General features: G+C 36.0%; 1 protein-coding gene across 7 annotated transcripts in view; it reads right to left on the bottom strand.

Moving 5' to 3' along the window:
- Window positions 1-26,057, bottom strand: part of RALYL (RALY RNA binding protein like) — a 405,043-nt gene that overhangs the window by 72,330 nt on the left and 306,656 nt on the right. For all 7 annotated transcript variants that reach the window (XM_050333117.1, XM_050333099.1, XM_050333081.1 and 4 more), the window contains one exon: window positions 12,885-12,917. In XM_050333117.1, coding sequence (XP_050189074.1) covers window positions 12,885-12,917 — 33 coding nt within the window. The remainder of the gene's footprint in view (window positions 1-12,884; window positions 12,918-26,057) is intronic.

A 26,057-nucleotide genomic window follows, 5' to 3' on the forward strand; every position in this document is an offset into this window, starting at 1 on the left:
TTCTAATTCTGTGCATTTATTCAATTAATAACTGCAAGGTATACTTTTTTCCTGAAGTGGGGAAAAAGTATGGACTTAAGTTTTATAAAGTACAGCAAGGGATGTTGTACTGTAAATGGAGATTTTTTTTTTCAGTAAAACTGAAAAGTTTTTGGCAAATCTAATCTGAAGAGGTGCATTTTGTCCAAGCAAGACGTATATATAAAAAAGCTGACATACAGTACTACATTTGCTATTAAAGTATCTTTCTGCAAGCACTCGGGAGAATTTATTTGCAATATGATTAGGGTGTATTTTTTCTGTCTTGAGATATATCCCTCCTCTACCTTCATCCTCTCCTCCCTAGAACTATTTACCTAGTGAAATGTATTTTGGAAAAACTGTTGAATTTACTCTCCAACCTGAATTTTTGGCATAACTTGGACAAATATTTAAAGTTGCATATCCACAATCATGTAATTAAGTCACTAAGACATTTTCTTGTAGAGGATTAGGCAAAGCTTGTGAAGCAGAAAATAACAAAGATGTTGAGATCAATATTCAGACTCTGGGGATCATCTGGTCTTGGAGCCGTTTATGGCAACCAGACAGGCATGAGTGATGCAGGGATTTCAAGACAAAACTAAACCCCAATATTTTCCTGTACAGCTAAATGTTAAGTATTAGAATTACTCCTAATGAAAACTACTTATTGTGGCTGCAGGCATAGTCTTGCTTATAAATGCTAGACTGATGCTTTTTGGAAACAAAATAGTAGCTTTTGTACACAAAGAAACATGAGTAAATCTAGTTAATGTCTCCCTGCCTTTTCTCCTGCTGTTGTTAAACTGTTTTTCTGTCACTTAAAGTAATGTCCAATTATTTATGCTTCCCATAGAAACATTTTATAGTAAGGCAATGAAAAAGCTTTCCAGTGGCCTAATCATTTCCCAAGGTCTTAATTGTATAATCTGACTGTGAATTCTTAATGTCCATACGGTATTTTTTCTTCCTTCGTACAAGAGTAATGGTTCCTGCCTCTTAAAAATCTGGTTTAAATTCAGTGTATTCAAGATACTACTGTCAAACTACACAGATGTGATTGATTATCCAGTTTGTTAGTAACATTGTATGCCTTGAAGGAGTGCCACTTAACTTGGATTGACAAGTACAGCAGACTGTTATGGACAGGTGTAGGAAGCATTGATGGGTTTAGTGTCTCTACAGCATTTTACTAAACAGTAGATAAACTAAAATCACAGTGGTAGCACTGGAGCTGAAAGAATAAACACTAAAGATTATAAAACCAGATCTCTGAAACTTTATGTACTCTTCAGAGAAACCATCTTAGAAGCACCAAATGAAACACAAAAGCACAGTTCACAAAAGATTAATCAAGTACAATGTGACGGTGTCAGAGTTTATGTAAAAAAAAAAATCTAGAAAATTGCATCATGTTCTTTCCTTTCCCCTTTTAAAACTGTCAGAAGGCTTAAATTAAATTTAATTCTGATCTTATTTACACTAAATTTACTAATGTAATTTAGTTATTTTGGATTGAGCAACTCAAGGTTTAAACTGCAAAATGGAGACATGGGAGAGATAGAACTGTCAGTGTCCTGAGTATGGCTTGTGAAGACAAGACATAATGATCATTTTTCCAAGAGTGTGCTTTGCCAGTCAGTTTACCATATAAATGAAGATAACAAATAATGTGGATCTACAAAAGATCTTGTACTCCTGAGCCACTGTGCAATAATTTCCATGGTAAATTGATATGGGAAGTGCATATCATATAAAGGAGATTCTTCTATAACTGAGCACAGAACTGGACTCAATTCTAGTCTGGTCAGAGATGAGTGGAAAGGGCAGTTGTACATCAGACAACCAGTGTTGTATCCTCTAGACCAGTGCTAACTATGTTGACTACACAATCCTTGATTTCTGACAAATCTTCCTAATACTTCAGTGCTCTGGAAGAGCTTGTGTTCATTCACTTTCTGCATACGTAGTCAATAAAGCAAGATTTATTTTCTGTAAAGGAACAAAAAGTCACAAACTAAAGGAATTCCTAAAATATCAGTGGAAAGGCTTTTTGATTTACAGAAAGATATTCAAATGTCACCATTCTGAATTAATTCAAGGTAAATCCAGAATAAAACTCTTGAAATCAGGTGATCAGATATATTTATTTTCCTTAAACATATGTCTGGATTTTTTAATTATATTCATTCCCATAGGGAAAAAGGATTTTTGTCCCAGACAATTCACCTGATTGTAGTATGTGGTTAGAGAGCCTGGTGGCTTGTACTGATACTGGTATTGCAGTTTCCCTATATAGTTTTGGCCATATGGGAGAGCTACTGATTTCTTGTCATATAGGTATGATGCAAGTATGAATCATCTACCTGAATATTTTCTATATATCTTTTCTAATTTACAAAGAGGCATTGTTTTACACTTACTAAGATACCTTATTCCCCTTAGGGAACCCCCATGTTGGTTTCTTTTGCCTGCTTTTCTAGTGTCTCAGCCAACTCAAGAACTGAGGTTCTGTGCCTGTCTGTTTTTTGAGGAAAGTAGTTTTTGCTTAGAGAGGGATCTTTCTCATGTTTCCTCATAAAGTTGTGTTTCTGTCTTCCTTGGCATGGAAGACAGTGCAGTCTGGATACTCTCCTGCTTTACTCTGCCTGGTATATTTCTTTATGGTTAGCTCCACATTCTAAGAGCTTGCTTCACTCCCTGGTTCACTGTCAAGACATCTAACAATATGGGGTATTAATCATTTCCTCTCGTCCTCATTCAAGATTTTTTGAGGAGCATATCCAGGTTACTTTTTTGGCTTCAGGTTTTACCTGGTCTGAGCTCCTTAAAATACAGTAGTCACATTTTTTAAATCAGATGTTGTAGCCTCTATGAAACACTTTGATAGCATAACTGATTTTAAACTAATGATACACCCTCTGACCATTATGTATTAAAAACCCCAAAACTAAAACAGCCAACCCATAATACATTTGGGGAGTTCAGTATGTATTTTATGTGATCTTCCCTTCATCTCTTCCCTTGCGTTCATTGGATGTTACAGAACTTCTGGAGACTCCTTTGTATCACTGTTTTAAGCTCCAAGGAACAGTTGCAGAGTCTGACATTTTGACAACTCGCTTACAGCAGAGGGGAAGGTTTCATTAGCTGATTGTTATTATCTTTTAGAAACTTAATACTAATATTTGAGCAACCTGGTCTAGTGAAAGGTGTCCCTGCCCATGGCAGGAGGTTTGGAACTAGATGATCTTCAAGGTCCATTTCAAGCCAAACCATTCTATGAGTCTATGGTTTGAGCATAAGATCCCACATTCAATGGCTATAACGTTAGAGTAGAGAATGTTTTTTATCCTGCTTGGGGAGATCATTTACAAATATTTTTTTATTCCTATCAACCTTGGGAAAAAAAATTCTATGTATGTAAAAATTAAATAATAATGCATTCAGACTCTCATTTAGAAAGACATTGATCACTCTTAACTAAGACATAGTAATCATCATGGTTCTTAAACAGTGATCTGTATATTCTTTTTTTTTCTTTCATACAGATCAATTTTATAACACTTTAAATACCATGAAAATGTCTGCACAAAATGAGGCTTGGGGAGATTTATGTTTCCATTACTGCGATTTTCTGTAACATTTGTCCCTCAGATCATGTGATCACAGCCCCTGACAGATTAGAGCTCTGTTTGCACTGTTATGCATCAGATTTAGTAAACATTTATAGAAAGTTTTATTTCAACCTGTTTATCACTGTGGGAAAGGCACATTAGAAGGTAACAATACAGACACAGACTAAATTTGGTTTCATATATTCTATTGAATTAAGCTGCCAAAACAATTTAGCGCTGAGAATTGCCTCCAGCATCTCTTCCCAAACCGCAAGATTCTGTGAAGGAATGAACACTATTAAGTTCTCTCTCTCTCTGTCTCCTCCTTCCTAATCGCTTAACTTCTTGCTGAACTTCCCTCACATGATTTTTGCCTTCTTGCAACAAAACCACCTTACCATTATTCACCTTTATACAACTTGCATGACTAGAATTTTATTTTACTGTGACTTCTTTACGCACCAAGACAGTTTTACAACTTATAAAGCCAGAACATGAAATACATCTAAATTCTGATACCTAGACAAGGTCTGCCTGAAACCAAATCATACTTGATTCCAGATTTAATGTATAACCATGATTAATATATATGTGTGTTTATGTAAGGAAAATATTAGTTTTATGAGGAAACAAAACCTAATTTGACACTGCTCAGGTTCCTCCATCTTTGCTAAAGCAATGGGAACACTTTGGCACAGTACTGCTATATAAGCCACAATAATGACCTCCAGTGTTGTTTCAATAACTTCACCATCTCAGAAGATGTAACTTCCATTCCCCATATCCTTTTGTATACCAAAAAAGAATAGATCTGCAGTATGAATTACATTACTTGAGAAATGCTTCAGTTTTCCTCCTTTGTGTATTAATCCTAATTTCTGTGAAGGTATTCTCTATTTTTGAGTAGTCAACAAACAGTTCATATGAAAAATGCAGTCTGAAAGTTGGTAATTTTTCATTTTGACTATTTGTTGTTCACATGTTGTGCCTGGAAACCTATCTGTAGTTTATATGACAAGAGAATACACAAGGCCATACCTTTCAAGTAGATAAGTGCTTCTGGTAAAAGCTATCCAGAGGGACCTTGACAGGCTTGAGTGGTGGGCCTGTGTGAACCTCATGAGGTTAAACAAGGCTAAGTGCAAGATCCTGCACCTGGGTCGGAGCAATCCCAAGTACAAGTGCAGGCTGGATGGAAAATGGACTAAGAGCAGCCCCAAGGTGAAGGACTTGGGGGTGTTGGTTGAAAAGCAGCTCAGTATGAGTCAACAGTGTGTACACAGAGCCCAGAAAGCCAACTGTTGTACTTTGGGTTCATCAAAAGAAATATGACCATCAGGTGAGGGAGGCGATTCTCCTGCTCTTCTCCACTCTCATGAGACCCCACCTGGAGTACTGCATCCAGCTCTGGTGTTCCCAAGAAAAGAAGGATGTGGACTTGTTGGAGTAAGTCCAGAGGAGGGTCACAAAGAAGACCTGAGGACTGGAGCACCTCCTATGAAGACACTCTGAAATAGAGGGTGTTGAGAACTTGGAGAAGAGAAGACTCTGGTGACACATCATAGCAGCCTTCCAGTACCTAAAGGGGCCTACAGGAAAGCTGGAGAGGGACTTTTGACAAGGGCATGTCGTGATAGGACAAGGGGGAATGGCTTTAAATTGAAAGAGGGTAGATTTAGATTGGATATTAGGAAGAAATTCTTTACTGTGAGGATGGTGAGAGACTGGACTGGGTTACTCAGAGAAGTTGTGGATGCCCCATCCCTGTAAGTGTTCAAGGCTAGACTGGATGGGGCTTAGAGCAACTTGGTCTAGTGGGTGGCATCCCTGCCCATGGCAGTGGATTTTGAAATAGATGATCTTTAAGGTCCATTCCAACCCAAAGCATTTTGTGTTCCTATGAAAATTTATTATTGCTGGGTCTTAAAACTACTATCTGGTAACTATCTGTGTGGTTGTCAAAATGTTTGATAAAAGTAGCTGGCTACAGGATGACACCTGATTCAACCTCCTATCCTTATCCCTGAAAGGAAAGGCTACAGGATCCAAGAGCGGGAGAGCTCAGAAAGGTTGTTTGGTTTGGGGTTTGGCTTATTTATTTATTTATTTAAATAAAGATTAGAGGTAAATAAAAAGAAAATAAAAATAACTTTATATTTGTTGGAATTGGTTTATACTTTTCAAATTAAACAAATCCTTTTGCATTAGCTATGGAGTCACTACCATAACAATGTAAACTGTCAGTTGTTGGTCATGCATGACAGATCTACTCTGATATTTCTACTTCACATTTAAGGCACATTTTCCAACTTTTAATTCTACTCACAATGTGGTTGTGAAAGATTTAATTTTACTGAGAAAAGCTGATCCTTATATGATCAGCTGAAGACTTTAGAAATGAAAGAATTTGAAGCACAGTAATTACACTGTTAGCAACAAAACTCAACATACTACTGGCAAGGCAGAATGTGACCTAATTCCCATTTATTTCTGTGTACAAAATCAACAATGTTGTTATAACCTTTTACACCTGTGTGTACACCCTCACTAGAGTGTATAGGGATGATGTTGAAAAAGCTGCACTTTGTCTTGAAGAATGGTGAGATTTTCAAGAATCTGGCCGGAAGCTGAGATTAAAAAAACCCAAACTCAATGGATAACTACAGATGCTTTAGAACTGTAGTTCAATATTAGAATTAAGGCAAAAATAGCCTTTTCTGTGTCAGCAAGGCTTCTCTCTGACGTGCCTCTCTTTCTGTGCCACCTCCTCTCTTAACAAACTTCACACTCTGGGACAGGCCATTCTCCCAGTTTCACACTTTAGAAAGCCCATGTATACAGAGACTGGTGTGGAGCAATAACTTTTGAAGCAAGGCTAGTTATGGATTGCTATTGTGACCACGGTTGGTTGACCTCCAAAGAAGAAATTTCTTTATCAAGGAGCTGCAAATTGTATTACTGCATAAGGATGTGAAGAAGACATTCAAGCATAAGCTCACATAGCAGCACTGGCTGTCTTTCTGTGGTTTGGTGTTTTAAGCATACCATAAGCCAAAGTGCAAGTAACATGTTAGGTCGATTAAACAGTCTCAGATTTCACTTTGTGGAGAAAAAGATTTAAGCTGATTTCAAGGATAGAATCAGAGCAATCAACCATCAGATCCCTTCCGAATATTTGTAGAAGGCCTAGCATGCTAAGAGCTGAAGAAGAGTTTCAATTGTTACTATCATACAAAGGTAGTAAAAACAACACAGGCAGAAGAGCAATGGGCAAACATAGGTTGACTGATTTGAACAGGATTATTGGGAATTTGAAACAAAAAAAACCCTGAAATTTCACAATTATTGTATAGTTATCAAGGAGAAGATATTGAAACAAAACTTCTTTGTAATTATCTGGAAATATGTGAAAATCAGTGAAGTCTTTAATATGTGACAGCCATAAGGATGAGAAACTGTCTCAATTTTCAGATGTGTTGTGAGTGGGGAGATAGGTCTCATTTATGATATTGTTTCACATGCCTGTTAGCCTCCCACAGTAAGCTATATGTATTCACAGAAGCCCATGTAGACTGCTGGAGCAAGATGCTGTGTTGATACATCAGAAACAGGAAACGAACACTGTGATAACACAGACCTTTTCAAACACTATTTTCTCTAACTCACGGATCAGTCACTGCTGTTTGGGAAAAAGACAGGTAACTAGATGTAAACTGTTTTGTTACATAATGAAGGTACATACCTAGTAAATATTGTCCTTCCTTCCTCCCTCCATCTTCCATAGTAAGAAAATACCTCCCTTTTTGTTTCTTTGTGTAGTACTTTTCCCTTCACTTTTCCTTCAGAAACATCCTATTGCACATAATTTTCCCTCCTCTGGAGAACATCTTGACTTCCTGGTACATAGGTGAGACTACAGATATTCAGTACTCAGGAACATCATTACCCAGAACAAAAATGATATAGATATTCATTGTTTTTCTAGAATTACTAATGAAAGAGTAGTCTTAGAAGACAGAAAAAGTAAAGACTAAAAAAACCTGCAGTTTTGTAATCTCTTCTTCAAAGATAGCTTCAAGCAAAAAGAAGAGAAACCATAAATTTATAAAACAGTAGTATTCATCCACTGTTTCAGAGTCTTATAATAATGGAAAATAGGCAATTATAGAAAAGCTTAATCCTTGTGGGTTTTGGTAAACTGGATGAGAAGCATATAAGTAATTAACTATCTGAAATTAATATAGATTCTGTATAGATTCTCAGTGTCTTCCACAGTTACCCCTTTGTGGTGTCATCCCCTAAATCCCTCCTGTTTCTCTGGTGACTACCCTGGGACCCTCATCCTGTATCGACCCTTTGCAGACATGTGACTTCTGCTTCTTGCCTCCAAGTTAAACCTCACACATAATTAAACAGCTGGTTGCTTTACAGGGTATTCTCTGCAAAAGCAGACCTGCTACTACCTACCAAAGTCATAGAATCTGAGTGATTTTAACATAAGGAATTACTACCTGTCTCTAAACAATGAGTTCAAGTAATTGTCAAGTGTTTTCAGTCCTTTGATGCTTTTCATGAAAGCAGCTCTTGAATACCTGGCCTGAATATGAATGAGAGTTACAAGATTATGTTCAGGTTGGTAGTTTCATTGGTGTCATATTAACAGTGTAAAATGAATCCAGTAGCTCCTTTTTCGTATTTTTCCTCTGTCGAAGGAAAAAAATTTTCTTAGCTATCTCTCTTCAAAAGCTGGAAGGAATAATAGGAATAGTGTCTGCTCCTTCTACTGGTGTATCTGATAACAAGGATGAGGAACAAGAGTGATGGTATTTATTGTACAGAATGTGTACCTGTGGTTACATTCTGTTTTGTGCCTTTCCATCCATTAAAAAATCAACAACAAACCAAACACTTAAAAAAAGTGACTAAGAATCGAAAAAACATGCATATTTTTGAAGTGGATAAGGTATTGTCCTAACAGAGTCTCCAAGGATTAGGCTTTTATTTAAACAACCTCAATTCTTCAGAATGAGATTCCTCAAACCAGTGCAGGAGTTCAGAATTTCCTATAGATCTGCAAAATGGCCTTGTGGGAAAGAAAATACTGCAAAGAAGGAGGAAAAAAACTTGGGTGGTGAATTCAAGTTGTTAGAGGTATCTTAGAACATTTCTGCCAGAGGAAAATTAAGGAATTTTACTTTCTGTATTTTATAAACACTTCCAAGGGTTTCCAAGAACCTGAACCTGCCAGTATTCCTCCCTCTCTTGTAAAAGTAAGCACCTATGTTTGAAAGGTACTGTGATTAGGGTGTGATTTGGAAAAAAAATGGCTTTTCAGTATTTTCTATTGTCATATAGTTTCTAGAAACAGGACCTTGGTGAGGAAAGCAGTATTCCTACAGTTCCCTAGTCTTTTCACTGAGAATGTTAAAAATTGTATTAATTAATTAATGCCAATTTTCCTTGTATCTCTCTTCTGTGTCCTATGGCAGGCAATTAACCGTTCGTCATGAAATAAAGGTATGCAGTGCATTCATTTCACTTATGTCTCTCTCTGGGCTCTCCACCTAAATTTATACCGCTTAGAGCAAGTAATAAATAAATAAATAAATAAATAAGTCAGAGAATACATTGAAACTCAGCTGACAACCAGATGTATGATAACACATGCATTTTCAAAGACCATCTCACCTAGGACCTATTGCCTGCTTACGCAGAAGTAATCCTATTCTCTGCAGCTTTCAATAGATGAATCTAAGTTCTCACTAGCCTCAGAAAAAGTCAGCTGTTTCTTTCTCTCTTCCTGTCTCTTCTGAATTCAATTATACGGGACATACTAAATAGCACCTAAAAAAGAAGACAGATATTTTTAGAAGTTTGACAAACTTATTAGATATCGTGATGGGTTTTCTACCACTGCATGTGTTAAAACTATGTTGATTGGCTGTTGATATGGAAGTTACATGCAATTACAGTTAGGTATCAACAAGAATTAATTGATAGAATTTCTACTATGCAAGACAGTTACATATTAACTATGGTCTCTCTTGGCCATATAATACTATTACAGGCCTTAAAAGATGCTGCATTGGCTGTATCTTAAAAAATGAGCTTTTAATTTTAGGGCTTAGACTAATGATCAGCTACAAATCTGCATGCAGTATTAGTTGAAATTTATCAAGTACAAAACTTTTACACGCAGACAACTATCATAAATCAGCTGCCATAAAATTGCTGGTGAATGGCTAATAACTGGATAACCAGTCTAATTATCTAGAGAGAATGCTAACTGTTTTGTTGAGGGGGTAATTATGCACCATTATTATTATGAAATTGCTAAATATGGAGAGCTGATGTGAATAATTAAAAAACTGTTGGCATTTTAAATATTTCTTTATATTTTTTTTTTTAATTTTATACATGCTTTGCCACAACTAAATATGATCTGGCACTTCTTCTTTTTGCAGTATCCATTTTTTTGTACCTTTTGACTTGTCTGGTCTTTCTAGGTCTGAATCTTTCAAAATTTTCTGCATGAACCGAATGTAATGCACTGCCAGTATTCTTCACTTTGGTGAATTTTTACCAAAACTACTGCCTCTCATATTAAAGTCTTCCAGGCACTCTGCCTATTGGCATGACCTCTTTTTTATACTAACCCAACATGATCATGAAGACCATGTAACACAAAGAGGAAAGAAAGTCCAAAAAACTCTTAGTCTTGCTCAGGGTGAATATGAACACAAATGCCAAAAAGTGTGGAAATAACACCTGTGGAGAGGAGCATCCTGTGCCCCTACAGGCCATGACTCAGCATTCAACACTAGGAGATGTTTCAGTCTTCTCTAAGGAATTTATATTCACCTCTAAGAGGCAAAGGAAGACAATCTCAATGTCAATCTCAAATTCAACTTTGCATTCCAGCCAAAATCATAATATTGAATTAAGATACTCTTATCTGAATAGATTGTATACTTGATGAATTTTTGCTCCTGAATGATACCATTAGAGATTTTAATTAAGGAGTTTATTATCACTTCAGTGCCAAATTATGCCCCTGTCTTGTACACAGAGTAAAGGAGTGTGGATTTTTCTTCTTTGCTATGCACTTTGCATAGAAAGAAGGATAAATGGAATTACCTTTACCAAGGGAGTACAGTTCCATACACAAACTAGAACAGTAAGAGGTGCGGTCTTGCTTCTCTCTGGCTGCTTTCTGAGAGAGGGGAAACAATGCAGTATTTTATCAACCTTTTTTCCTTAGTGGGATCTCTCATGGGAAGACTGCAGCCCTGCACGTTTGTGCAAAGCTTGTGTCAGTCCTGAGCTCTTAGGTTGTCACACTTCATATTCCCTTCCCCCGCCAAAAGAATTAGCACCACGAAGTCTTAGGCACAACAAAATGAAAAAAGCTTAATTAGCTCCTACAGGCAGTGTAATGAAAATGTGGAAACAAATCTGTGTTGCAGAAGGTTGATGAATGAGAGGCTGGTGTGCATGACCAAGCCATTTGTAGGCAGCCTGAAGTAATTTAGATTGGTGTTTTGACCAACTCCGGCTGCAAGTGGCAGTAAGGGCACCCACGTGTTAGGCTAATTGAGGCTAAGTCAGCATTTCTTCTGCAAACATTTACTGTATTTCAAAATCCCAGTGGTTGCAGCTGTTTGGGTTAAAACCTCAGATACAAATCCTGGCACAAAAGCTCATCCTCTGTTAAAAAGAACTCTCCCAGTTATTGTGAGACTAGGAGGAGCATCTTTTGACTTAGTATTGAGGAGGTGGGCCCCTCCTCAGAACATGGTGGTGTAGCCTCTGTCTGATGCCCCCCTTCAGGGTGGAGGAAATATTGTAGTAAAATGCAAGGGTAGCACAAAGGCAGGGTCTAATTTTTGGGTTTTTTTCTACCCTTATCGTTATGAGCTTGTACAAAATAATTCAAGTATGTTACAGTAAAACTTCTGAAAAATTCTGGAAAGAGGCTAAGCCTGTTTGCTCAGATTGAACTTCCTAAGAGGAATCAATTTTAGCAATAAAGTCACAGACTACTGAGAGACTGAATTTCATGAAGAGTTTGGATATTTCAAAGCATGCAAACCAAGACCAGTACACCCTCCCCTCTGCCTCCAATTTGTCCAGTGTTTAATTGATTTTTCAATAATTTTGAGTTGCTAGAAAGAAGAAATGCCAAGTAATTAATTCAAAATGTTCTCAAACAAACCAGTTACTTTATGTTATAGAAACTGAGACATATCTCAATCCTGTTTATGCTGATTTGAAGAGTTCTTTTGATCATAATTTACACACTTCCTTGCTTGTTAACTTTAGTTCACACTTCAGAATTTGAAGTTGGTTTTTAGATCTGCAGTTACTACAATGATTTGGAAGCCACTGACAATGACATGGTAGAACTAACCCTTAAATGGATATTTTGCATAGAATCTTTTGTCTGCAGTTTATGTTCTTGATAGCATTAAATATGGTGTGAACAAAGAAAGGAAAACATGGAGGGAGAATGTTAGGACACTTGGGAAATTTTCAAGGAAAGAAGTTGAAAGTAAAACAGTGCATGAAAAGTGAACTTCAGACTCAGAAATAATATACAGATATTTAATGCATATATTGTCTAAATTTTATAAAAGAATGGTACTTTTTTAGAATATGTCACATATAAAAATAATTTTTTAGAATGATGAGATATTTTAATATAGAGAACATATAATTTTTCAAGTGGCTATGACACTAGTAAGACAACAGCTGTAATATGCAAATCAGTGTAGTGATCTATAATTCAGCTAAAGATGTGATTTTTTTCTATTTCATAAATTCAGCTTTATTTCTGTTATTGAAATATCACAATATTTTTTTATTTTAAAAGAAACTATCAATTGTTTTTTCATGGGCTTTGACAGGTGATATAGATGATATTTAGAATGGTGTCTGACTGAAAGATCAGTGAAAATAAATTAATAAATCAGCTACCTTTTAATACAACATTTAACTGCTACATGTATTTTAGCATAAGTTGTCCTTGGTCAATAAAGACAAAACACACTTCTTAGTACTTTTCTGAGAAGGAAAATTTCCATGACTGCCAACTTTATTGACTAAAACTAACTTGTTCTAAGCTTAGGTACAGTAAACGGCCATAATTTTGAAACAGGATGTTTACACTCAACATAATCTCACAAATTATAATGTATGGTAGTTGATTATATCAATATCCATGAAAATTTGCAGATTTCTACTTACCCAACGGACAGGAAAGGCTCCTTTGATTCAAGTCTGTCAAGTAAATAACAAGTTTTAAATACATATTTATTGTACTTCAAAAAAATTATACAATAAATTTAAAACAGCTACTCTCAGTATCAAATTTACTTGATGACACAATTTAGCAACAATAGAAGGGCCTAAACCATTACACTAGGAATTTAACTCGGAAAAAATCCCAATAACCTAACTGAATTTTGGTTTAGAAAATAAATATTTAAAAAGTAACACATTTAGGCCCTTTAAATGTCACAGATTCAAACAGCTTTTGTATATATTTACATGGAATGGCTAGAGTGAACAGGAAATACTTTGTCCTTTTTATTGCATTTGTCACATAAATTGTTGGTTTCAGGATTTTTTAACCTTAAATACTTTTTTTTTTTTTTTTTTTGTTTTTGTTTTTGTTTTCCAACATCCTATGGTCATATGACATGGTCACTTCATCATTATGAGAACTTCTGGCACATTGGCCTGAATCAGCATTGTGCTGAACCTGGATGCCACTGGTTTGGTAGATCCAAAGTCATGCCCAGTTCTAAAACCAGTTGATAAAACTGTTCTCCAACTCCCTGCTGTTGCTGCTGTCGCTGTGAGGAGATGCACCACCTGCACACTGGCAGGAGCCTCTTCTATTACTACTTTCCACCCAACCAAGATAGATGTAAGAGTCCTTATCTATGTTATCAGACAGTATTTCTGCTGTAGTACCTACAACTGGTTACCCTTAATTTTTTATTGTGTTCTGTCTGTGATGAATTTACTAATATCAGCTGCTTTATGAGACCATTAGTATGTGATTTGAGGATCCTTCATAAACATATTTAAAGCATATTTAAAGTTCAGTAATTTTGAGCTGTTTCATGACGTGCAAAAGTGTTTGGTTGTGATAATTTCCACTGAGAGTAAGGTGTTAGGAGGAACAGCAAATAACCCCCCTCAGGCCGTTAATGTCTCTTTGTAGCCTTTAAGAAAAGTATATCATATCTAGAACTGAATATTTCATTTATGAATCTGAAACAAATTCAGACCCACAATAAAATATCTGCAATAGAACTGCAAATAGGATTAATTGTAAGCAAAGGTACTATAAATAATAAATGTTTTAAGAAAGAAAACTTTCCCGAAAATATGTAGAAAAACCAAATACATTTGCAATTATTATTCAGCAAAGATCTTGTCAAAAAAACTCATAAACCAACAGACCAGCTTAGTTATTGCCCTTATTTAAAACCCAAAATACATTGAAAACAGTAACTTCTTTGTTGTCCTAGTGGCTATAGGTCACCTTTCTTTTTCTTTCTGAGGTTGAGATCCACATGGAACTCGTAGAACAGAAGAAGGAAACACTGAAGGCTCTGCATATACCTAGAAGTACAGTAGAAGCCCAAAGTTGCCTATCCTCACGGTCAGGGGGCTGCTTATCCAGGGCAGTCCCAAGAAAATGATGAGCTTGGCATTCTCTGTGTTTAGGCACTGCTGCTAGAGACCAATAAAGTGACAAGTCCGTTCTTATGGGGGTTTCATCCTTCTCCTGAAGGCTCTGTACACAAGTGTTATTGTTTTGTTTCCTGGTTTGGTGCTTAATGAAATGAACCAGAAGCGGCAAGAACTCAGTGTTCAGCTGGAGATGTTAACTATAAGCAAGATGAGCAAAGAATGAAAGCCTCAGAATGTACTTACATACTTCATAATACAAACATTTTATAATGAAGAGAGACCTGGCACTATCCTGATGGAGGACATTCTGGAGGATTTTACTTGCAAACAAAAAGTCTGTGATAGAATGCCCTGTGGACAAAATACTGCAATTAAAAATCTATTTGAAATCCATTCTCAAGATGGAATTCAATTTGATTTAATGAGTGTTGCCCTAGGTTTGACCTCTTTCTAGTATATTTGACTAAATGGTTTTAGATAATTTGCTGCATTACTTTTAATTAGCTCAAGTGTTCCTCATAGTAAAGAAATACAATTATCTGTTGGCCTTTTATTTGGTAATGCAGTATATGGCAAATTAATATGAAGGTTTTAAAACTACAACGCATTATAAAATAACATCCTATATCATCTTTACTGGGGACATTTTATCAATACATATTATATGTCTTTTACAGATTCACAGTATAGGCTGAATTAGAAGGAACCCACAAGGATCTTCAAGTCCAACCCTCAGCCCCTGCACAGAACCATCCCCATGAGTCATACCATGTGCCTGAGAGTATCAACCTAATATGCAGTGAATTCTCCAGAGTTCTGAGGAATTCTTGCATAATTAAATATGATATTGCATAAAGAGTAATCCTGATAAGATTTGAGAATGGCTCTTATAACCCTCCAGGAAAAATCTTAAAATGGAAACTGTCTTTTTTGTAAAAATGTATCGAGTGTGCAAGAAATACTAGGTTCGACAGTAAACAAAGGAAATCATGTTTTAATTATACAGGAATGGAAGTGAAGCAGAAGAGTTTGAGATTTTTTTCTTTCTTTCCTGGAATGATTTTCGAATCAGAAAATTTCAGTTTGTCAATATGTCAAGGCAATATATCAGCTTGGACAGGAGAGAGGAAGGCTAATTGGTAGCATGACTGGAACATGGCAGACCGAGTTTGTGTTTCCCTTTGATTCTGAGCTAAGATTTTCTGAAAGGTCTGACTTTCTTATCTACATATAATAGATAAGTTTTGCATGAGGAAAAAGAACGTTTACACTATGTGAATTGCTCAATTAAAATCAATCATTGTAAACTGAACAGGCATAGGCAACCAATTTATACTGAGTGATACGCTACAGTACTGTCACACTCTGTGACAGTTTAAAATAAGGACCCTAGAAATTTCCCATTTAGTATTATAGCCCCTCCAACCTGTCATAGAGAGATACTTTACAATATCTGATTAACCCAATTGTGCATTTTATGATTTTCTTTGCTGCTAACTTTGCTTATATTAATGCCAATTATCAAAATCCTATTTTTGACTGAACATCCAGATAGACAAATTTTTCAAGGTTTGCAGACAAACATACAAGGAAACGTGACTAGACTAAGGGCATGTGAATTCCTCTCTGACTTGTAAACAAATCTTAGACAGATTTTAGACCTTAAACAGATCTTAGCCAAGCATTCTCCAAGGTAATTCATTATGCATCAATATATGCATATTGATTCATGATCATTCATGACTTTCATGATCCCCTTGTGGTGGTCACATAATTTCATCCCTAAGGACTTAGTAATAAAAACGCGTGGAATTTAGGGCATTTGTTAGGGTTCTTATTCTGACTTCTTGATATAACAAAACTGTCTCCCCCGAATCAAGGAATGGTCAGGAACCAACCTTTTTTTCTTTTTTGACGAGTCACCATTTTGAGTGAAAATCTTCATATCAGGATTCCCAAGAAGGATTACCCAAGTGTATTGTTGTTATCACACATTTTCTGTTTGGCCATTAAACACATGAACAGTGACTGCAGTTTTCAAGGGGATTGGAAGCATTTTCATTCAAGTCAAACAGGAAAGTAAGGCCACCTAAAAAATGGTTTGGACTTTAGTATAAATATGTACTTTGACTGACTAACGTGGCAGACTTATTTACCTGTCAATTATGTCTGTCTTTTTTTTGTGTTGTACAGATTTAGGAACCAAAGTTTTAGCAGGAGTCAAATATTTAGCAGAAATACGTGTACCCTGCTTACCAAGGGATGAAATTTTTAAATTACAAGAACAACTCAAGAGATCTTTCAAAGGAGTATGAGGCAGTTTGCAATTCAGAGTAATCAAATAAGGTTACATTTTGAGTTCATGGTTTGAAGTGATCAGAAAATATCTTTCTTCAGAAACTTTTAACTAGCATTAGTCACATATTGTCATCTAATTTCTTTCTTCTTAAAGCACATGCATTATAACTTTTGCTAACTCCCAGTATTTTATACAATGCAAGCAAGCCTAATAAAAGGATGCCTTTAATTTACAGAAGAAATGTTATTTCATATAACTTCCACTATCTTTTTATTCTGAAATAACAATTGCTGGTGTATCCTTCCTTCTTGGTTTCTGTCACTTAAATAGTTTCAATGCAAGGATAATTTTTCTGGACATTGTCAGTAACCGTTGTTCAATATAATTAGGAAAGAAGCTCATTTTGTCTTCTGAAACTTCCATAAATATCTTTATAAATGTTGGCAAGTTTTATTAAGAAACACTGTCATATTCTGGAATAAATAAATGGTAGACCAACTGTATAGAAGATCTAATCTGTCAGAATTGTCTCAGAAGTAGAGGGAATGGAAGAGTAATTTACAGGTCTATGTCAGCTTTTACAATTGTTCCTAATAAACTTAGTAAGTTCTACTTCCAGCTGGTGGTTTACATCGCAATTGATGACTCTGACTAGAAAAACAACAAATTGTTTTCATGACTATCATCTAATATCAAATCCTGTTGTCGTGGTTTTGCTCTGGGTCAATTTGCTCACACACCCCCCACACAATTACTCTTAAGTTGAGAGAAGGTTTATGCAGACAAAAGAGACTGGATTAGGGAAAAATAATATTAACATTTATTACTAATAAGACAAAAACTACTAAAGAACTATCTCTACAACAACTCTACTTAAGTAAAAGTACTATGTATTTACATAAATACTTCTCCCCCCTTTATATCAGTCCAAGGAGGAGAAGCAGTCTCTTTCTCCATTCTCAGAGCTCCAGGTCTCTTCAATAACTCTGCAGCACTCTTGTCGCAGCTGGAACTCTTTCTCTTTCTCTCTTGCTCTGTGTTGGCCTCCAGGGCTGGGCCTACCCCCTCCTGGGCTAAGACCGGAGGCTGGGGGTTACCCAGGCCTTGAAGGTTTTCTCTTCCATGGACTTGCAAGGGGACACTTGCCTACCATGGACCTTCACCACAGGGTTACAAGGGACAACGGTTTATGACTCCACCCCTGTTTTCCTGTGGAGGTCCCTCCCCATGGGAGAACAGTCCTTGATAGACCTCTCCGACGTAGGTCTAGCATGGATCCCACACATGGATCCCAACATCCCTACCTGAGATGTTTTTTGCTCCAGCGTAGTTTCTCTCAAGGTCACAAATATCCAGCACCAGCAGTATGGATCTCTCACTGAGATCTCAGGCTTACCCAAGCCGTTTTCGCTCCGGCATAAGCTCTCAGGATCATAAATCTTCAACAGGACTCTGCTTTATTTCAGCCCCTCTCATGAAGTCTCGGCTCCCTGTTACACCCATAAGCTCCTCTGTGAGCCGCATGAAGGTCTCCTCACTCCAACAAACTTCTACAGGTGGCAGGGATTATTTTTCAGTTTTTTCCCTGCTGAAGGGAGAGAGCGAAAGGGGGGAAAAACAGCCCCCCTCCTTCAAACTTTTCTTCTTTCTCCTGCAGCTGCCAGCTTTGACCTTGGAGGTTCCTTATCTCTTTGCCAGAATTCTTCTGCAGTGGTTTCTGTCCAAGTAGTCAGTCCTCTAAAGTTTTTTTTTTTTTCTTCACTCTCTTACAAGAGAGAAGGGGAGTTTCAGTACTACACCTGCCCCTGGCCCAAGCACGGGGAGGAGGGGGCCTTGGCCCACTTCAGGGCCTGCTGCTGCTCTTACATGGCTGCTGCTCTTAATTTTAACTGCATAACAAACCTTCTCTTCCGTTTTTCTTAAATATGTAATTAGCAAAGGCATCACTAAGAGTTTTGATTGGCCTTTTTGTCCAGAAATCCACCTGGACAAAACCATCCTCAGCCCCAGGGGCTGGCCGGTTGGGCAAAACCACGACATCTGTGTATATTTTTTTGCAGTTCCCTAGAAGCTAGGTACTTTTCTTATTCACTGAAACATAAAGATTCTAGCACAAAATAAAATGCATCACTCAAACCATGAATGGAAAGAAAGTACCACAAACTCAAAATGTCAGTTCTCAGCGCAAACTTACTCCTTTGACATGATAACTGACTTAGTAGAGAAAAGATGAAGCAGATAATAGCTAAAAATTAATCTGATTTTTAAAGATCTTCATATTGCTTTATATGAGAGTCTCATAATCAAACTGGGAAAATATGATATAACCTCAACATGGTCATGCAAAAAGAATTTTACCAGTGGGAAAGAGGGACACATTAAATACCATGAACACCCAGTACTATATTTAATTTTGGTTTGCAGAAATTACTTCAACAACAACAACAACAACAACGAAAAAGAGACTGTGTGTAAAATAGTTGGCAAAAAGGTATCCTTAATCAGATCAGTGAACTGAAATTTGTTTGATAAACTGGAGAATTAGTCTAAAGTCAGTGTAATGAAATCCAAAGAAAAGTGAGTGAGAGTAAAGTAGAGTGAGAATTTGAGAACAAGAACTATTTTTTACATGTATAGAATGAAGGATAACTGGCTGGGTATTGAAAAAAAAGTTTCAAGAGAGGAAGAACTGAGTAACAGGAGACTGCTAGTTATGGAAACAAAACATGTTCCCACAGAGCTGATCAAGATGGGTCCTTAAATCATCGCATGCTTCAGCTCTTCTACTTTTAGATCATAGTTAAACAAAGTTCACAACTGGAATATTTAAGTTCACTAAAACTAAATTTTATTGATTACTGAAGAGTTTATTCAGTAAGGAAGCTACTATACTAGTAAGCACTCTAGGGATAAACAGTGGTTTACTCAAAAAAGATTATCCCTTTGGCTACCAGACTCTCTATATGCAGATTCATACATAATCCTTAATAGATGTATAATATATATTTAGTCCCTTATGAAAGTGTCACAACACATTGAGCAGTTTAACTGACAAAAAATTACATATTTTTTTTCTAATATTTTATGATTTCTGTCAAAGTTAATTATTTAACATTGAGAATAACTTAGAACACTTCTGGAAGCATCATGTTTTCCCCAGGTCCATGAGGAAAAAGTTGAAGAACTTAACTCTCCAAGATATCTGTATGTTATGTGGATCTTACATAACCTAATTTCTTATGATAGAGAAAACTGAAATTATGGTTGATCCCCATGAGAAAGCATGTTTTGAGCATTTTCTGTCTAGGAGTGCTTCTGCTTACCCTTGGGTTTGGTTTGCACTTAGGCACCTATTTTGCATTTAATATCCTGAAAGATGGAGCTGCCTTTACTGTTTTCAGTGTTTTGAAGTGAAAGGAATGGAATATTTGGTTCAGCATACATATTTTACATGATTTTTAAGCATTTCAAATGTCTTGGACAACAAAAGCATATGTGCAAAGATACCAAGTTATTTAATTTAATTTAATTTAACTTTATTTTTAAAAAAACTTGTGGAAAGCAATGACTATTGATGCAGTGCATTTTATTTAGCCAGTTCTACTTGGCACCTAAACCCATGATTTGGTAGTGTCACAGCACCTTGTGCAGGAAAAGCTTTTGAGGAAACACTTAGCACAGGATGCTGTTGGTAACACCTGATGTCAAGCTGCCTAACCTAGCATGCAACCACTGTGCACTGAAAACCTGATGCAATTTTATGGGGGTTTTCAAAGTCAGCCCTAGGTAAAATAAGGTTTGTTCCTTTTAATTTCTTCTACCTTAGTCTATAATATGCTTTTTTTTTTTACAGATGTACATAGCATATAACCAAATTTAACCAGTTTCCTAGCAAAATCTATGTCTTACATAATTTGTAACAATGAACATCTTGACATAAGCACAAGTTTTAGAGGCCTCTAGGATTTATTACCCTACATGTTGTTAGGAGAGATAATCTTTTAGCCATCAGTTAGCAAAATGCAACTAATAACCTGTTCAGAATTATCTCTAAAGTTTGATAGTTGAAAAATTGAATAAAAGGTGGCTCTCCCTATACTGACTTTCACAACAGCAAGAGGCTAGAAAGAGACATAAATCAACATATGCAAAAGTTGGTTTGATATACCAGTACAAATGTCCTTTGTCATATTGGATGCTGAAAGTACTACTGTTATAACACATGGGATGGAAGGGATTGTGTTAGGAAAGGGTGGCATGGAGAAGAACAGTAAAGGAAGTAGTTTCCAGTAATACTCATTAATGGGTGGCCTAAATTTTAGGCAGGAGAGAAAAACATAAAGTCATTTTAAGGCTGCATAATAATATGTTATTTCAGAGAGATAAAACTAAAAAATAGTAACACATACATCTAATAAAGCTTCAGTAGCTTAGTATACTTTCTACCTTACTTTACTCTATCTTCCTTTATGAATCCAATAATTGCAAAGATAATGAATACAGTGACATGGATTCTCATAGCTGACATAAATCCTGGTAGTATGTCTAAGGAAAATTAAGTTGTGACTTGGAGAGATTAATTCAGACTCTACATATGAACATCGTCTTAGATAGTTATGGATTGCAGTTTCTTCCCACGCCACCCAAGAGAAGTCTCATGTTGCCAAAGTGCTAAGCTAAACTGTATTTAACTCATACATTACATGTGTCTGATGTTTCCAGTCATGAAGAAATTCATGCTCAGATTCAATGTGAGATTCTTGTGAGAATCAAGAATAGGAATTCATTTTCCTTCAGGAAAGAACACTCTTAAATCTGATCCCCTTCCCAAACTGAAAACATACTCAATTTGGTACCTTTGTTCAAGCAAGCAAAGGAAACAAACCCTGGAGAATGAAAGTAACAAAAAATAGTGTTGCACTTAGTGTGCTTTAGAGTCCTTTTCCTCACAGCTTTAATCATTCTTTGCATGAAGCTGATATCACCTGACCCTCTTCTGCTCTAAATCAGAGTAAGAACATTCAGGTCAATATGTACAGATCTAAAAGCATCTAGAATGACTTCATCAGGGTGGGCTGAACAAAACAGTGTTGACTGATCTAATGCACACAATCAATACTACTTTACTGCGTGGCTATTTGCAGTCACAAATAGATGAAGGTTAATGCAGGCATTGCCTTTGAGGATCCCAAGGGTAGAGGCTTAATATCCTCTTTCCCTCAATGACACTACACTTAAAAGCAGTTACAGGAGGGGCATTTCTCTGACAATGTAAGATTCATGTTTGTCATGCTGTTTCCTAGAATAATCTCACTCATGCAAGACTGAAAAATGCAACACACATTTTTATGCCAGTAGACAGTAGAAATTGCTCATTTCTTAGAACTCATAGTAAATCACATATGTTTATGAATGCGTTTGTTACTTTTCAGTAAAATAGCCAATGCTTTTGTAAGAAGTTTTTGGAATACCAACAACATAATCTACCAAAATTCGCAAACTATTCTTTGAAAAATAAAATTACATTTGGCATTATGCATCAACAGGACTATCTAAGTAAGAGTCCTGGCAGGCTGGATAACTTATTTTCAGATAGTATGCCCCAAGACTAACAGGATTCACCAAGAAATAAACTTTTGGAGTAATTTATTTGTTAATAATTGACTACATATTAATATGTTTCTATTGTCCCTCTCTGTTGCACACAGCCTTCTCTGTTGTTTGTAATCTCACTTAACAATTAATTTTCTTTTAAATTAAGTATATTTTAAATTTCTTCTTCTGATATTATTCATAAGATTTTAAAATATATAACAAGTTATAGTTTTTCATTTATCCAGCCTTATTTATTCACAGACTACTAAATCTATAATCCAGCATCATATTTCTATTGCTCTTTGTCAGCCACCTAAACAGTGCCCTTGCACTACTCCAGCAGCTCCCAGACTGAATTACAGCCTTCTATATAATTAGAGGTGTTACATTATGTGAGAAGCAATGCCTAATTGCAAATACACTAAGTGGTTCTCTGAAGCACAGCTTTCTCCTGCATCTCTTATTACTGCAACCATTAAGGGCTTACTAAATTCCCAAAAATGAAGAATTCCACTGTTCATTTGTGATGTCAGGACAGGCTCTTCTCTATCTTGTGTCATGAACCCTATGTCCTTACATTTAAGATTTAATAAGACAGTTTGCCTGCAAATCTGGGTACTATTTCCATGATGCCTGTTTCACTAAAACTCAAATGTAGAAAATATAACATGGTGTCTGTTTCTGAATGTTTTTAATATGTTGAAGGTACTATCCTTTTAGTTCAACTGAAATACAGCAGAATATCTACAGAAGACATCACCTTCATATAGATGACAACATGCTGCATCCCAATTCTGTTTCTTAAATAAAATTCAAGAAGCCATACGGTAATAAAGGGCAGAAATTTCTCATGTAATAACTGATAGGAGCAGGGCTTAGGCTGTCAAGGTTTAAAGTGAATGCATGACTAAAAGTGCTATTTCTGTTTGCCTGCAGGCAAACCCATCAATTCTCTGTGTCTGTTAGGAATTTACTTTTTGATTTATAAGCCAAAATTTTTTCATTTGTATTAGTAGCATAAATTCTTGAATAAGACAGTAATCATAGTCATTTCAATGTGATCAGAAAGTTGTGAGTATGTTTTCTGTTCCAGTGTGGTATAAACAGTGATTAAAAACGATGAAAAACATAAGATAGATTTACAGCCAGCTACTTCAGCTGTATATTGCCTCAGGTTTCATAGCAAATGAAAAAAGTAAGGAAGAAAATTAAACACCAGGAAAAAAAAAAAAAAAAGAGAAGCAATAATAAGAGAACAGACTATTCTGAAAATCTGCTAATCTCTGATTTTGAGTCTGATTATGGAGTCTTGGATTTAGTGGAAGAAAACATCAGTCATGTGATATTATGTATCACCTTCTGCTAAAGGAAAAGTACTGAGCTAGGAAAAGGGATGCAGCTCCTGTGTAGATGTGTGCAAACTGGTGTCATTGGCTTCCTCTTAACAAACTAAAAAAAAACCCTGAGAAAAGGTTATGTAAATCTAAGGAATAACTTGCAGAGAGATTGTAACAAAGGCATGGGTCCAAGTCAAGACCATAGTTTAAAAACTCTCGTGAAGGTGAATAAAAACAAACATGAGAAAAATGTAAGGTTTAACACATAGTGATAATCTGCCAAGGAAAATCTGCCCTAGTCACTAGAGATACCTTTTGAAAGAGAGTTAGCAATATTTTTAAAATAATGAAGGGGAAGATTAAAAAAAATGTGCTGCACGTTTATGCTCTGGATCATGTGAGAGGGCAAACTTACATCTTTATCTGGTTCTCCCAGCCCACCCAAGTACATGGATTTTTTTCAGCATCTATATGACCAAATTGATTGCAATTACATCAACATAATTCAGAAATGCAGACCTGCATGTGCAGTCTTCCCTCACCAGATGTTTTTTCCCTATTCCTGAGATTAGTTATTTGACATGGGGCTTTTTTCTTGGAAGAAAATAGGTGAGCAAACAAAAAATAAAGTGATTCAGAGCAAACTGAATCATTGGATCTGCTGTAGCTTTGTATTTGTACCTTTTAAGATTTTTAATATAATTGAGAATGCTACTTAAGTTCTCAACGCAGGCAAAATTTGCACTGTTTGTTGTGAAGTTTAAGTGAGAATTTCAGTCTAAATTATTATTATTATGTACAGTAATGTGGTCACTGGGAATATTCTTTGATGAAATGAATGTAAATAATATCCTTCCAGACTTAAAAATGATCTCAATTTAAACATGCCTAGGAATGTTTTAGTTTGTTTGTTTTGTTTTGTTTTGGTTTGTTTTGTTTTGTTTTATGAAAGCTAAGTCTTGTCAGGGGAAGAGGTGCAGAGCAACACTCAGATTCATTTCATTGCAGTGAAACAAAATAGCTTTTTTTCATGAATAAACGTAAAATAAAAGCATCAGGAAGACACATTTCTGTAAAAAAGGAAGCACTTTGATTAAAAAGAAATATCACACTATGTGTGATCTTATTATGACATAGTAATTGAAAGATTATGTTCCGTAAGTATAAATTATTTGTTGCATTCAGTATGTACTGAATAAATAAGAATCATAATCACAATTTAATGCAAAAGTTAAGTATCAGAAAATATGCAGTCAGATTTATTTTCTGTTTTCTGGACTGTGTCTTGAGGCTTTTGTAGGTTGGTGATAGTAATGGACACATTAAGAAAATGAAAGAATAAAGAAAAAAGTTATTGAAAATCTAGGACAATATTCAGTCAAGAAAGATCCTTATGCCTGCAGTTACTTTTGTTATATGCCTGTAGGTTTAAACATATTCATAATACACTGTCAGTGGCACACTACCACAGCAATTATGCAAAATACTGGAGTATTCAAATAGAATAGCAATGGTTGTTTGGCACAGAACTTGTTGAGATTATGTTAATGCTTTCAAATGGGAAGAATGATCTCAAGAAGAGTCCTACAACCGAAGAAACAATCAAGTTGACTATCACTGTCCTTTTCATCCTTTGTCCTGAAATGAAGGGTGTCCAGGAGTATTCAGAAAAACAACTTAAAATAAAGAATGGCTCTACAGACTGAGAGGCAAACCAAACCATACCAAACTCTATAAACAAGATCTTGCAATAAATGTGAGAAGCAGAGATCAAGGAGAGAAAGACTGTAAACAATTCTTTCAGCCTCTGCAGGAAGGTAAAACCACAAAACCAAATGAAATGCAAGATGTGCAACATAATTCAATCAGTTTTGTGATGGAGATTATAAAAGTAAAATACACTGAGGAAACTGATAAAATATTTGTGTCAAAGAAAAATAAACCATTGATATAAAAATAATCATACCATGTAAATAAAAGAGCATCTCTTTGCGGTATACTAATAGTAGACATTTAAATAAAATAATTTCTTCCAGAGGCTGTGAAACTTAGGAAATTGTAAAGTAAAAGCTGTTTAATGTAGCCAATTAGTAGCATGTTAAATCAAGCGTGCTAATATACATTTCAATTGAATTACATGAGAAGTTACTGCTAGTGGGAAATGACTGTGCTATCTAATACCACTCAGGGAGTGCTGAACCCTATGCCTGAAATTTCAGAGACTAGCTTGCAAAAAACTTGTCCTCAAGGGAAGTCTTCGCATGGTCACTGCTATGGGCAGTGCTGTGGGAACTCAGCCTCCACCAGACTGGAAGGGACGGGGTTTGAATAACTCCTTATTGAGCCTTCAAGATGAGCCACTGGGTTATATCCAGTTCTGCTAACTGTGGCCTGAGGAAACTTGGAGTTTGGCAGGGGTGAAAATAATCCACATGGGGAGGGTTAGTCTTGGATAAATCAGTCTTGGAAATGTTTATAGGT

This window comes from Myiozetetes cayanensis, unplaced genomic scaffold (assembly GCF_022539395.1).
Source record: "Myiozetetes cayanensis isolate MyiCay16 unplaced genomic scaffold, myiCay2020 scf1, whole genome shotgun sequence".
Lineage (NCBI taxonomy): Eukaryota > Metazoa > Chordata > Aves > Passeriformes > Tyrannidae > Myiozetetes > Myiozetetes cayanensis.